Raw genomic sequence first — 15,549 nt, 5'->3', positions numbered from 1 at the left:
TTTTTGGTTTGTTCCCCATCCCTGAGTAAATAATTCAAATAAAAGGCACTGAAAATTTAGAGGGTAAACTTAATATATCAAAAAATTCCTGTATCCTGATGAAGGAATTATTAACACATTATGTCACAAGTTCAAAGTTGAAAGCATTTAAGGCGGCTATTTAGAATGGTTTCTGAAATCTAGCCACATTTAATGATACTATCCTGTCACCAAAGTTTTCTCTCTTTGTACTTCAAAGTACATCATAAACTAAGAAAGACATTCTCCCCCTTTTCCCATGCAGTTAGTATTTTCTATATCCTCCTAACATTGTCCTAAGAAACCGCTTCTTAAGGCAATCATCTATCCCTTTTCTTCTAGGACCACAGACTCTTAAAGAACAGACAGATGGGTTAAGATAGCTATAGATGACAATATTTACCAAAACTTTCAAAAGATTTCATTATGAGAAATTGTAAGTTTTGCCTACTGAAATATATAATATGTTAAAGCTCTCTGGAACACTAGGAATATAAAATACTAAATTCTGCATAGGCCTAAGTAAATACTCTAGAGTATCATAAGTTTTAAACCAGCACCAAAAATACAATTTTTCCTTACCACTGGTCCAAAATATAATTCCTAATTTTCAAATAGCGTTCTGGTGTTTTAGCTTGGCGTCCCTCAAAAAACTCAGGAATTGCTTGTTTTTCTTCCTCTTGAATGATATTTCTATCAATTTCTATTTCTTGTTCTGGTGGCTTAAGCTCTTCTTCCTCATGGCTCTCCTCCTCCATTTGGCAGGAAGAATGAAAAAGCAATTCATTATCACTCAAGTCTTTCTGAACTTCACAAGGCTCTGGAGAAGGTAACTGCCTGGCATCATCTATTATTCCATTTCCATCATGCTTATTACAGTTTTTCATCAGTTTATTACATTTCTGATCATATAATTCAACTGATTTTTGGTCACTGGTGTTGTGATTTTCAGTCCAAAATGTATTTCCTGAGCTTGAAAGTGTTTCCATCTCACCTTGCTTTATATTCTGAAGATAATCCTTGGAAGATTTAGAAGTGCGATCTTCCTGGCTGTCAGAAGCAATGAATTCTCCTTTACTGGTTTCATGACTTTTATTTTTAGAGACATCTAATAAGAGATCACTGCTAAGATTCTTTTGGGGAGCTTGAGAAGTCAACTCATCTGCCTCATCTGTGATGTCTACTTCTTCATCATCAGATAACTTTTCAATTTTTACAGCATTCCAGTTGGGATCAGCACGACCCCTTAAACCTGATGGTGTCCATGCCTTTGTGCCTTCATCTTCATTTTTCATCTGAAAACCACTGCTGTTTTTCTGATTTGGTGTTTCCTTCTCTGGACCATCTGATTTTACCTTATTAAAAATCAAGATAAAGCCTCCATAATATTAGCATTTTAAAATGTAATCACTGGCACAAAAAAATAGGATAGATACAAAATTATTAAACTGAGTACATGTCAATGGTATAGTATACCTTTATTGTGCTTTTCTTTGAAGGGTTTACAACTGCATTTTAAATGTAAAAGATCATCATTTCAAATTTCCATAAATATATTTGACTCATTCATGGTCTGGTGATTTTTATTAATCAAATAATCATGACCTACTATTCAATATTAAGTTTAAAACAGGAATCTGGCTCAGATCAACCATACAGAATGAACCAAACAACCGTCATACAAGGTATTCTCTAAGATATTTGTAAAGGCTTATTTCTCAGAATGTCTGATACCTCAGCTGATCATTTTTTATAATGCTAAAAAATCCTTTAGTTAAAGGAGTCTATCTCACATATCTTCACTTAGTAAATTAAAATCATCTTTTATTTAAATACAAAGACAATAGAAAGACTGGTTTTTGCAGGTTCATTTAATGTAGCTCCAATATTACAGAACTTATAATTTAAGGCATGAAATTATCTATCATATCTGCTATTATAAACATAAATATCTTGTAATGCAATAAGGAAAACAAAATAAATGTCAATGAGTATATATGATTTGAAATAAAACCTTTGTTACATATAGAGTTTTTGAAAAATCTTGTACGACTGATATACCCAAGGGATGACAGCTTCCAAAGAGAGATTATTTATAGATGTTTTATCACAATAGACTCCCAGGATCTCATATTTGAGGTTAACTGGCTTACTATGTAGAGGAGAAGGAGAAGGTAGCAGGAGGGAAAAGGAGATTTGGACATTTAGCCTGAAATAGCCTTTAACAACCTTGTTATTTATTTGAAGTCTCCAGTTTTTAGCTTAAGAATTTAGATAAAATTTTGCATTGTATTTCATTATATATTAATGTTTCTTTTAATATTAAAATGTACCCTTTCACCTCAAGCCTTTGAGTAAAACTGACACTACAAGATGCCCCGCACATTCTACTCTGAGGAGCATGGGAGTAAGAATAACTAAATTAGGCTTATTCTGTTCCATAATACCTTAACCTTAGCAGGCTGTCTTGAAAATGCTTTTGCTGATTAAAAGGGGTAGTAGATGATTGATTTACAGTGAATCCATTCCATTACTTACTTCCTATGCCCAAATGACACTAAGTTAGATAAATCTTGTATACAGGGTAAAATCCATTACAGCTGACCCTTGAACAACAAGGGGGTCAGGGGTGCCAACCGTCCACACAGTTGAAAATCTGCATATAACTTATAGTTGGCCCTCCGTATTCGCGGTTCCTCACCATCTGCAGTTCTTCCACATCTGCAATTCCGCACCAGCAGATTGTGCAGTGCTATAGTATTTACTATTGAAAAAAATCCACATAGAAGTGGACCTGCTCAGTTCAAACCCTATTTACATTAAAAGAAAACACCAAATTTCACTTAAGGGCCAACCCTATTTACATTAAAACATCAAATTTCACTTAAGATACTTTCAAATTCTATATAATTATGTTTCGAGAACTCAAGCAGAACATATTAGAAAAATTCTAAGTATCAAAACTACATGGTTGAATATAGCACAAATTACTTGAAAGACTAAGGAACTAGACCATAACTGTACATTTCTGAACACTGCAATTTATTAAAGTTTTCAGACAATTCTTCATAATAATTGTACAAGTTTCATTGCTATTAAAAAGATTTTAGAATCATGTTAGCATTTTTGGCCCTTATGCTCTAATCATTCTTAAAAGTTTAATGCAAATAGTTAAAAAGAAATTTAAATTTCCAGGAAACAATGACCTCTAAGGTTTTCCCTTTGGAATATTATTTGCTTTATAGGATGTTTTTGAGCAATTAATATTTTGTCCTATTTAACTGCATGAAATTAAGTGGAGTAAAATAATAATACCTATTTAATAGCAATACTTAATACATTGAATATATGCTTTGAGATTTTTGAAGACAAACATTTATAGGGTACTTTATGGGTATAAAATACTTTCACTATAAAAACTTTGAACATTAAGACTTTAATGCCTGAATTAAAGAAGTATTTCTGCTTATTAATTTTATTTTAAATATTATCACTAGGGTATTTATATTCTGCTTACCTTATTTTTAAAGTACTGTCTGGCATAACTCTTCACTTGTAAAACAGTGCGACTTCCAATTAGCTTTGCAATTTTGGTCCACCTTCGGCCAAATTTAGCCTATGTTATCAAAATGGAAAAGAAATAGCTTTTGATTAGCTTAATATTCCAAACTACTGTCATATTAAAAAAAAACCTATCTTTATTTATTTTCTAAAGCACACAATGAAGCCTCACATACAATATAGTTAAGACTCCTAAAATCAAAGCCCACATTCTTCTTTTCAAATCTTGACTTCTGAAAACAGACCAAGATGATTTAGAAATTTGTTTTCTTTTTATAGCTACCTAAATGAAGACCCATCACTTCTATGTACTCCTAACAGTATGTATTAGTAGTGTACATTATGATGTTCCAAATTTAAGATAACTTAAAAAAAAGTGCCAATGGTTTTTGTGGGAAAATATTCTAGGTTTAAAATATCTATGTATATAGATAGATAGGTAGATAAAGATATAGATATCTACATATGTACCTAAATAAATAGACACTTGCTTTTACAGGGACAAAGTATCTCTGGAAGGATATACAAGAACAGATGACAATGGTTACCTGAGGCAAAGAGAACTAAAGGTTGAGACAGGAGTCAGAGGGAGACTTAACACCCTACAACTTCACGTACCATTTGAATTTTGAACCATGCAGATACAGCCTTTATAACTACCACCAAAGTCAACAATAACCTAAAAATTCACAACCCGTGTGTGTGTGTGTGTGTGTGTGTGTGTGTTCTGATCTTTGGTAATGAACAAAACACCAAAGTTGTCAGCAATCTTAAATAAATGACTGGTTAATTAGATTATATAAATGATAATCATGCAACAGTCTAAAATACCAATATAAAAAACATCAACAGTACAGGCGAAAAATCTCAGGAGACAAAACCCTCAAAATAGTTTATGTATTTATATAAAACATCACAGAACATAGATGTCATGGTGATGTTAACTATAAAAATACAAACACATTTTATTTCCTGTCATCTGCAGAAATATTAACAATGATGTTTCAATTTGCATTCATGAATCCTACATAATATTACATAAATATTCTATATATAATTTCAAAATTAATTAGTACAATACTGGGTAACATGTAAGAAAAAGATATAATCTACTATTGACAGTTAAAAAAATTCCTGCATGTTTTGTTAAGTTTCACTATATTATGGAGTTTTCTCATAATTAGAAACTTGTGCACATATTTTTTTCCATTATGCAACTTGTAGACATTTAAATAGATCTCAGTGAAGCATTCATGCAAAAGGAATGTTTCTGGTCTTTAATTACATCCACTAAAATATTTAGACTGTGTGCACAATGCCAAACATCTGAATTAAAAAAAAACTCAGCTGATCACCCAGACGGTTCCAAATATACATGTTTTTTCCCTAGAGAAAAGATCAGGTAACCAAATAATTTTGCCTTTTAATCCAGGTAGTTGGTGTCATGTATGCAGATATAGTACAATTTCTTGGATTTTATTAATACAAAAAAGGGGTGAAAATCAATATTGATCCAAATCTATTTTAATATTTTAGTAACTTAGGTATGAGTTAAAAGGAATTCTCTTATGCTACACTACAAACATCACTCTAACTACAGAAAAACTATAGATATGATCACTGTAATTAAAAAGAAATTTCCAGTCTCTATAAATTAATTTAACCTTATAATTCTATCAATATTTTCTTCTAGAATTATTTTACTATAAATTAAAAATTGCTCTATTTACCAGCCCTTGTTCAAACAGCTCTTTTTCTTCTATCGTCCACTTTACTGAGTAACTGGCTGGTTTTGTAGGAGAGTGTACCCTGAGGGGAAAAAGAGGAATTGCAAAAAAAATTTCTGAAATGGAACATTCCATATTTATGCAGCTAAAGGTTATACATAGCCATGGGCTAAATTTAATACTCTGAGTCTAAGAACTAAAAAGAGAAGAAGAAGGCTGCAGTCTCCACCTGGGGGAACAGATTTGCCCTGTCTTGTATACTTCTCTAGCTTAGGATGACAGGAGCCCCCAAAAACATAATCCTTGGGTCTGAGTGAAGATAATACTAAAAGACATCAAAGGAAGTCAATGTGATAACAAATAGGCTTCCTCAGACTGGACACAAAGCAGCAGATGTTAATATATTTCCAAATCCAGAGTTTAAATTGGCTTGCCAATTGGCATGTCAGAGTTTAAATTGGCTCCAGAAATATCATCTCTCTTATTCTTCTATGTAAATCTATGTAACTATCAAGCCAGAAAACAGGTAAAAATACTATGACATTACATTTATTGCTTTTGAAATGCAGGACATTAAGAAATTAAAAATAAAATAGTGATGAAACTCACTAATTTAATTCAAGCAAACCATTAATCTTTTCATTGACTTCATTTGGTTTCTGTTGTTTGTTCAGCAAAATGCAAAAGCCAAAGTCTGCTCAGGGCTCAAACTGTTGGTAATTGGAAATCTACCCTCTAAGGGATTATAAACATGAAAGTTTAGAAACACTAAATAACATCAAACTTTCTTCAATTGTAGGGAAAGGATGTTTATAAAAGTTAATACTTAATTTCTCTAGATAATTTTTGAAAGCCACAAATTCAAATTAAATTTTTGTTTGAAACGACTGAAAACTAAATGACAGGGCAACAGAAATCAAGCCAATTCCTAACATATTAAAGGGCAGCTTTATAAAAATGTTCCCCACAAATCCCTAGAAAACCACCTTTTTGTAGGGCCCTAAAAAAATTCTGACAAATAAATAACATAATAAAATTATCTTGTGACATTCCAACATCCGTACAAGAAATTTTGACTTTATATTTTTGTATAACCCAAGGTCAAGAGGGCTTTTCCACAGGCCAGCTATAACTTTTTGTTTAATTTTTCCATAATTTTTAACTAATCAAAAAGATTTTAAAATATAAAACATAAGTACATACATGATTTTTGCTGGTTTCTGCAGACTGCACCACATGAAAAAAGAAAAGAAGGAAGCTTGTGAAGAAGTTTTAAAAATACAATTCAGACTTTTGAAAGTATTATAAATTGATTTTACCTCTTCATGTATTTTTTATCATCTTCCTTTTGATCAAGCCAGAATTTTCCTGGAAGTGACTTTTTGGATAAATAATACCTGTGTAATTATTAAGGAACTTTTAAAAAAATAATAAAGTCCTACAATTTTTATGCAACTTAAAGTAGGCACTCACATACTTGTGAAAGTCACACGAATTCTAGCTAAACCAGGTCTGCAAAAATTATGACAAAAATGTTTATACCTCACAGCGTTGTTATATGGATTAAATATTACATGTGAAGTCACACATAACACAGTACCTGCACAAAATGTTTGCTACATAAATGTTAGTTTCTTTTATCTTATTTAGTGGCTAAGAGAAGATATATTCTCAATGTTTTATTTAAATCTTTTTTTCTAAAACACATGGAGAATGTAACAGATGAATCTGATTGGTTGTCCAGGGTAATTTAGGAGTATTTGCTTTCATATTTCTGAAAGTAACAGAGAAGAGTTTAGGGTTGCTCTATCTTAATAAAAATAACAAACACTTCAGTCAAATTTACCAGAGAGTCTCCCTCTCAGACTTTTTAAACCTACCCTATACTGCAATACTTTAGATTAGTCTGAGATATTCTTCACTTAACAAATATTGTATTTTGTGTACATGTACTGTGTACATGAGGCACTATGCTAGGTACTGGGTGCTGAGGACAAAGAGAGGAAACATTATCCCTGTCCTCCAAGAGCTCACATAGCTTTTACTCTCATTATTTTGTTTCCAAATCTGGAAGTGAACCAGTGACTACTTAAATATTCATTAATCTAGAATGGCACTGTTCAACATATTAGCCAATAGCCACATGCGTAGCTACTGAGTACTTGAAATGTGGTTAGTACAAACTGAGATGTACTCTAAGTATAAAATACACACTGGGTTTCAAAGAGTATAAAACAAAGAATGCAAAACATCTCAATAATGTTTATATAGTGATTAAATGTTGAAACAATATTTTAAATACACTGGGTTAAATAAAATGTTATTACAATTATGTGGCTACTAGAAACTGTAAATGATATGTGACTTGCACTATTTTTCTACTGAAAAGCAATGATCTAGGCTATAACTGTAATGTTTGGGGAGAGTTAGAGAGTAAGAAAGCCTAAAAAGGGTTAACCTATGATAATTAAAGGTACAAAGACACCCTGAAAACAACGTAGCAATAACTGGGAATAAAAAGAACAGATATTCTGGCTTAAAGAGGAGATAAAAATCCATGAAACACAGGTGAGTTGAAAATAAACCACTCACTACTTATTATAGTATCAATAATCTTTATAAATCAGAAATCTTTTTGTTCAATCCTTTCATTTTATATATAAAAAAATGGAGTCCCAAAAAAGTTAAGTTGCAAACATCACAAATAGATGAAAGAAATAAGGACAAGAAGCCAGTGGCTGAACTGTGAATAAGGACCTACAACTTCTGGTGGAAAAAAATCTTCATTCTAGTTTTATGCTTTTTACTTGGATTGCTCCCATTAACACCTGTAAATTGGTAGAGTAGGAAGTGAGAACTTTTACATATTTTAATTCTATGTCCTTGGACAAATTAACATCTCATATAACTGAAAATGGAGGTTTAGACTGAATGATTTGGACTTCAACTAAAGATTCTAGCTGATTTAAAACACTCTACAGGGAATTCCCTGGTGGTCCAGTGGTTAGGACTCCATGCTTCCACTGCAGGGGGCACAGGTTTGATCCCTGGTCGGGGAACTAAGATCCCACATGCCGCGTGGCGTGGCCAAAAAAAATTAAAAAATGAAACACTCTATAATTTCTACTCAATATTAAGATAGTATAAAGAGTTGGTTGACAACAGAAACTCAAAAATATTGAGTCAGATCTCAGACTTAGTGGTAAAACAGAACAGGTAGGTAACACATTATATACTAGCAGTTATATACTATCTAGTAACTAACAGTGGTCTCTTCTGTAAGTCTTGCATTTATGGATTTTTAACCCTGAAATCTTTACTTTCCTCATAATCATTAAAGGATACTCTTCTTCCAACAACATTTTCTCAATGACAGCTCTGTTCTCTTCACTGATGGTGCTATCCAGAGTCCAAGGCTATTAAAAAAAGAAAGAATAAATTTCTTTATTTACTGCTTTTTGAAATTATCTTGTTTTGTTAAATAAAAATACACAATACAATGATTACAAATAATAAAGCTACCATTTACTGAGCACACAGACATATCTTTGATTCCCACAATAATGCTATGAGATAGGCATTACTTCTTCACAGATGCATCTATAGAGGCATTCACTGACATTTCAAGCAGGAGAGAAGAGACTTGAGCCTTGGATTCCAAGGCTCAGGCTCCTACCCATGATAAAGTAATAATGGCTATCCTGTATGAGGAACTATTAGGTATTAGGCATTTTGCTAGATACTTCACCTATTTCCAAAACTCACAATTCTTTTTTTCCCTTAAGCCACAATCTCTCCTTAAATAATCATACTCCTTTTTAACTCTCAAAACTTAAAAATTTTCAGCCCAGGTCTCTTCTCCAAGCTCTATTTAGACTGTTATAACTAACTGCCCACTCAAAATTTCCACTTGGATCTCTAATAGGCTTCTTTTTTAAAAAATAAATTTATTTATTTAATTTTTAAATTTTTGGCTGTGTTAGGTCTTCATTGCGGTGTGCGGGCTTCTCACTGCAGTGGCTTCTCTTGTTGCAGAACACAGGCTCTAGGCACATGGGCTTCAGTAATTGTGGCACGTGGGCTCAGCAGTTGTGGCTCGTGGGCTCTAGAGCGCAGGCTCAGTAGTTGTGGTGCATGGGCTTAGCTGCTCCGCAGCATGTGGGATCTTCCCGGACCAGGGCTCGAACCCGTGTCCCCTGCATTGGCAGGCGGATTCTTAACCACTGTGCCACCAGGGAAGCCCCTCTAATAGGCTTCTTAAACTTAACATATTCAAAATAAAACTCACCATAACATACATTCACCTGCTTCTCCCCCTGCCTTCCCAATTTTGTAAATAGTACTACTAGTCACCAAGCTATTCCAGCTAGAAACCCAGGAATCATCCTGGATTCTTTCCTTTTTCCTCAATCCCCACACCCAGTATACCAAGCAGTTCTACCTCCAAAACATAATTCAAATCTGTCAACTTCTACCACAACCTTAGGCCAAGCCACCACCAAATCACGCTTAGATTCCTACAAATGTTTCCTAACTAGTCTCTTTGATTCCCCTCATTTGCCTTTCCAACCTTGTCACAGCTGTCATCCCCTCCCCTTTCCCACTATATTCTAGACACTGGGTTTCAACCAGAGCCTTTGTGCTGCTATTCTTTCTGCCTAGAATATTTTTCATCAACTCTTCACATATCTACTCCTGTTTTCAACTTAAATGTCACCTCCTCAGTTTCCCTCACCAACTTTATCTAAAGTAGGTTCCCCACCTTGTAACTCTCAGGTCAGCATCTTGCTTATGTCCTTCATGATCTATAATTAGTCTACTTGTTTACCACCTGGCTCCCCTTTAGAATATAAGCTCCTTGAGAGCAGGACCATGTCTCTCTTGATTACAGGTGTATCCCCCAAACTTGGCCTACTGTCTGGCACACAATAAGTACTTGACAAATAACTGTTAAATGAAGAAACGAAGCATGCAACGATCCCGATTTTTTAGATGAAGAAACTAAGGTTCACAAATCTGATAAGTGGTAGAGCACTGATTCACACCTAAATCTAACTGGCTCCTAAGTTGATTCCCAAAAGGCCATTTTTTCAAAGTCAAAAGAAGAAAGAACAAATTCCTTCTATTTTTAAGTTAAGAAAAAGGTTTCAATATATTACCTCTGTGACTGCTGAGAATTAGCACCAAGTTTAAAAAAAAAAAAAAAGAGGTACTCTGGGTACTGAGTAATAGCTTAATGCACCTGATATTCCCATAAAATACTTACAATAAGACCATTCTCAGTTCTCCACGATGAGTCAAGATAGTGGTCTTGTAAAACAGATGCTGTATTTTCATCACTTCTGTAATAATTAAGAAAATGGGTATGAAAGTGAGATTATACCAGTTAATGAACATAATTTACAGAGCACAGTGATTGGAAGGTTTCAGATGTTAAGCAAATATTTAGTTCCTTTCCCCCCTTAACAGATTTAACATTGCAGATGCCTGCTCTACCTCTGGCCTGTGAAATATATAGTGGCTTTAAGCCACCCTATTTCAATTGTTAAATATCAGACTTCTCCTTCTCCCAATAAACAACTTCATGAGGGAAAAAATACCTCCAAACAGCAACCACAACATATTCTGTGGCTATGAACCAACACTTCAGATTTCTTTTGATGAATATGCATGTGTATACAGGAATTCAACTTTACAATTAATTCTTTTAGTTATATCTGAAGCATAAAAGCCACCCATCAACAGTACCACCCTCAAAATGAAGAAAAAGCAAGAACAGATAGAAGAACCAAAAGAAAATACTCAAAGGAGGACAGTACAGTGAAGAGATAAGAAATGTGATGCTTTAGTAACAACTCACATAAAAAAAAATTAACTTGGGTTACTTGGGGGCTTTTCTATGTCCATGGGGGATTAAACTTTAATTCTCACTCTTTTCACTAATTAGAAGTTTCTAAAGTCACACTGTTCACTTCATATGGAAAAAGCCTGAATAGTTAAGTTTGAGGAGGCCCAATCTGTGATATAATTAAATTTAGTATTTGCTTCTGTACATTTTGAGGTTATAAAGTTTCCTAGTTACTGACTTTTCTCAGTCTAGTGGAAAGAATTTGTACCTCTTAGACTGCAAAAACCTATCTACAGGTTTATCTCCATCTGGCATATATATAAGGTTTACTGTCTGTCTCATCCAATAAGAATGTTAGTTCTAAGAGAGCAAGGACTTAGTTTGGATGACTGCTATATACCCAGGGCCTGGCATATAAAAGATAATCAATATTCGCTGAATGACTGCATGAACAAGATAGGTGGGGCATGGATCACACAGGTCTCTAGGAGTTAAGGAGTAAAGATTTTATCATAAAGCTAATTGAGGACTGAAGGGAATAACATGATCAGATCTGGATGTAAGAAAAGACTGCTCTAACTTCAGAAAAGACTAGAAGGGAGTCAAAGAGACAAGAAGTGGTTAAGACGGAGTGATTATACAGATACTAGAGAGAGGTGACAGTAACTTAGACCTAAAAAACAAACAGTGTGAATAGGAAGAAGTGAACACATTTGAGAGGATACTCGGAATCAACAGACTCTGACAGAAGGAGAGAGGTAAGGAAAAGGGATAAAATCTAGGTCTGTGCCTTGCATGACTGGGTGGATGGTGCCACTCATTGAACTGGGGAACTTGGAGAGGCAGGTTGGGTAAGGAAAGTTTCTATAAAGTGAGGCTGAGGTGCTTGTGGAAAGTCCAAGGGCAAACAGATTCAGAGAATTGGATAAATGGATCTGAAGCTCAGGGAAGAGATTTGGGAAACATCAGCATGTATTAGGTGGAACTTAAGAAACTGTTGTTTTTGTAAGTCAAAAATGGTGGAACGTTGGGAAAATTTCATATGGTCCAACTTAACAGAAATTTAAGTCTTGAGAGCTGCACTGTGTGGTTAGTGAGAGGTCTTATGACAAAAATCCCTTGGAACGTTATGATTTCAAGAATAAGCAGAAGAAATGGAGGATGACAAAGAAGGGGAACCAAAACATTTCAACGCCATCTTCTAACTTTGGTAACCAGCACTTAGCAAGGACTTAAAAGTGTGTTTTCAATTAATCCTCAAGGGTTCCACAGATGTTATAATCAGCTGTAACTACGCAATTCAGAGGGGCAACTAAGTGTTCACTCACACCAAATGCCATGTGATCAGAGCCCCCAACACCAAGGAGCAACTTTCACCAGAATATAATGTTAATGATGCTCTGTGGAATTGTGTAAGGCAATGGCTCTGACCATCAGGAACCAATAATCTGTTATTGGTTGCCTGAGACTAGTATGATTACAGGTGCCACCAGCAGACTTAAGGCTCAGCAGAATAATGAGAAAGGAAAGAAAAAGGAAAAAGAGAAATAAAACACAATCAGAAAAATAAAGAAGAACCCATGGAAAGGGGTAAAGCCAATGCTCTCAGATGATCTTTAGTGTTTCCAAGGCCAACTCATTTCCCTCCGGACTGCAGATAAGAATCCCTCCCGTTCCTTAAAAAACTAAAAATAGAATTACCATACGACCCAGCAATCCCACTACTGGGCATATACCCTGAGAAAACCATAATTCAAAAAGAGTCATGTACCAAAATGTTCATTGCAGCTCTATTTACAATAGCCAGGACATGGAAGCAACCTAAGTGTCCATCAACAGATGAATGGATAAAGATGATGTGGCACATATATACAATGGAATATTACTCAGCCATAAAAAGAAACAAAATTGAGTTATTTGTAGTGAGGTGGATGGACCTAGAGTCTGTCATACAGAGTGAAGTAAGTCAGAAAGCGAAAAACAAATACCATATGCTAACACATATATATGGAATCTAAGGAAAAAAAAAAGGTCATGAAGAACCTAGGGGTAAGACGGGAATAAAGACACAGACCTACTAGAGAATGGACTTGAGGATATGGGGAGGGAGAAGGGTAAGCTGTGACAAAGTGAGAGAGTGGCATGGACATATATACACTACCAAATGTAAAACAGATAGCTAGTGGGAAGCAGCCGTATAGCACAGGGAGATCAGCTCGGTGGTTTGTGACCACCTAGAGGGGTGGGGGAGGGAGGGTGGGAGGGAGGGAGATGCAAGAGGGAAGAGATGTGGGAACATATGTATATGTATAACTGATTCACTTTGTTATAAAGCAGAAACTAACACACCATTGTAAAGCAATTATACTCCAATAAAGATGTTAAAAAAAAAAAAAGAATTCCTCCTATTTATTTCACAGACTTATTGTTAAAAGTAAATCAAATCATGCATGCAAAAGCACTTGATCAAGATTAACTTGATCTACACAAATGTGAACAATGATTGTTATTAAAGGCTTCCTACTCGTTTGTACAGACTCGGACTGCTTTGCCTAAAGATTTGAGGGAGAATGACTAAATGAACTTAGTCACTCCTCATTTTTATAGTGGTTTAGAGTTCAGGAGAACTTCAAACCCACTATCTTGGTGCCTCATGAGCACCATTCTCCACAATTTACAGGGGCGCTATTAGGTTGGACCATGTGAAATTGCTATTTTATAGGTCAAAAATGGTCTAAGATTGGCAGTTTTACATGGTTCAACCTAGAGACTTCTAATGAAGTTGCTCATAGTTACAAGCAACATAGATGGCTGAGTTTAGAATTGAGGTCTTCTGATTCCTGACCAGTCTAGGCCTCTTCCATTACTAAAAGAAGATTCTGAAAGCACATTTTTAAAATGGCATGTATCAACTTCTCTCTCTGCAAGCAAGGAGTCAAAGAGCTAGATGTCTCAAGCTGGAGGGTGCTGTTTAAAATCACACTGGCCTGCTCTGCAGGAATTGGTACTAAATAAATTATGACCTCCTCACTGGGTCCTCAAAATACTAGCCCTGGTGGGATGGTAAAGAACACAACATTTACAGAGCACCTACCTTATGCTAGAGCACATCCCATAATTATTTCATTTGATCTTCACAATAACCGTATGAGGTACATAACATGATTGTCAGCTAACACATGAGCTGAGGCGCAAATTCACACTGCTAGTAACTGGCAGGGTCAACCCAGAGCTGTCCAACTCTAAAGTCCAGCCCCTTTCCTTCAAGTCACGCTGCTTCTCGGGAAGTTTTTCATAACTATCCCTACATGGAAAAGGAAACCGGTGGCCGGTAGGGATAAAACGACACGCCCAAGGTCACACGGCCTGCAAGCGATGGAACAAGACTCCTAAGCTCGGGTACTGTCCAGGGGCCGCCCTTGTTCTAGTTATTGTTGGGCGGTGGCAAGGGGGCGGATTCTGAGGTGGCAGTAATGGAAGAAGGAATCTAATTGCTGAAGAGTGGACAACGTGCTAGGCGCGGCCGGCGCCCTCACAGCATCCCGGTAAAAGGTGAAAGGGCCGTCGGTCACTAGCCTCCGGTACCCGCCCCCTGGGCTCAGGAGGAGCCCGCAGGCGGGATGGGCGAGGCGTCTCCCTGGCCGCTAGGAGACCCTGGCCCAGCGGATGGTCTTCCGCTCCCCTGGCCCCTGCCGGAACCGCAGCCTTTCTAGGATACCCTCCTCACATCTGCGCCCCTCCTTGTCTCTGCAAGACCCAGTCTCTACGCCTCACCCAGACGGTGCCGCCGCTGGCACCACGTCCCCTTCGACATCCACATCCGCCTCTTCAGCCGCCATGATGGGACCTGACCCCAGCCGTCCTCTCGAGAGATCCCGCGAGAGGTGGAGGGCCTGAAGGCGGGGTCCTATGCGTCACGGGGCGGAGTCGAAGCCTCGGCCAGCCTTTCCCACGTACAGGAAGCAGAACTTTCAAAGAAAAAGAATTTGCGGAGCCCTGCGCCTTGGTCCTTTTGACTTTTGTTGACTTGTAAAGACCCTGGCAAGTAGCCCAGGCTTGGGTTCTGAAGAGACCGTGCTCTTGCATAAATTCTTTGGCGCCTCACTTCTCTAATTTGTAAAACGGGGATAATAGTAAATATCTAGTGTGCTGAAAAGATCAAGTTAGACCTACTTTGAACTGTGAAGGTGACAACAGTGACTCACAACAGTGACCCTTACCTGCTGGTTTTCTTTCTTTCTTTCTTTTTTCCTTTCTTTCTCTTTTTAAGAGAAGGATTATTCAGCACTTATTGAAGTGCTGAACAACATCTTTTAAAATTCAAAAGAACACTTAAGAATGTAACTTATGATTGCATATTTTATTTCATAGAGATCTTTACAATTAATTTAAAAA

The 15,549-nt window shown here is 36.2% G+C and overlaps 1 protein-coding gene across 3 annotated transcripts in view; it reads right to left on the bottom strand.

Annotated features, from left to right (window-relative positions):
* Positions 1–15,007, bottom strand: part of MYSM1 (Myb like, SWIRM and MPN domains 1) — a 36,102-nt gene extending 21,095 nt beyond the window's left edge. For all 3 annotated transcript variants that reach the window (XM_061186519.1, XM_061186520.1, XM_061186521.1), the window contains exons 1-8: positions 14,929–15,007; positions 10,573–10,648; positions 8,652–8,722; positions 6,626–6,703; positions 6,510–6,533; positions 5,310–5,388; positions 3,536–3,634; positions 601–1,373 (exon numbers count right to left, since the gene is read on the bottom strand). In XM_061186519.1, the coding sequence (XP_061042502.1) occupies positions 601–1,373; positions 3,536–3,634; positions 5,310–5,388; positions 6,510–6,533; positions 6,626–6,703; positions 8,652–8,722; positions 10,573–10,648; positions 14,929–14,993 (1,265 nt within the window). In that variant the 5' untranslated portion in view covers positions 14,994–15,007. The remainder of the gene's footprint in view (positions 1–600; positions 1,374–3,535; positions 3,635–5,309; positions 5,389–6,509; positions 6,534–6,625; positions 6,704–8,651; positions 8,723–10,572; positions 10,649–14,928) is intronic.
* Between the last annotated feature and the right edge of the window lie 542 nt (positions 15,008–15,549).

This window comes from Eubalaena glacialis, chromosome 3 (assembly GCF_028564815.1).
Source record: "Eubalaena glacialis isolate mEubGla1 chromosome 3, mEubGla1.1.hap2.+ XY, whole genome shotgun sequence".
Classification (NCBI taxonomy): domain Eukaryota; kingdom Metazoa; phylum Chordata; class Mammalia; order Artiodactyla; family Balaenidae; genus Eubalaena; species Eubalaena glacialis.
This window is presented reverse-complemented; position numbering and strand designations above follow the sequence as displayed.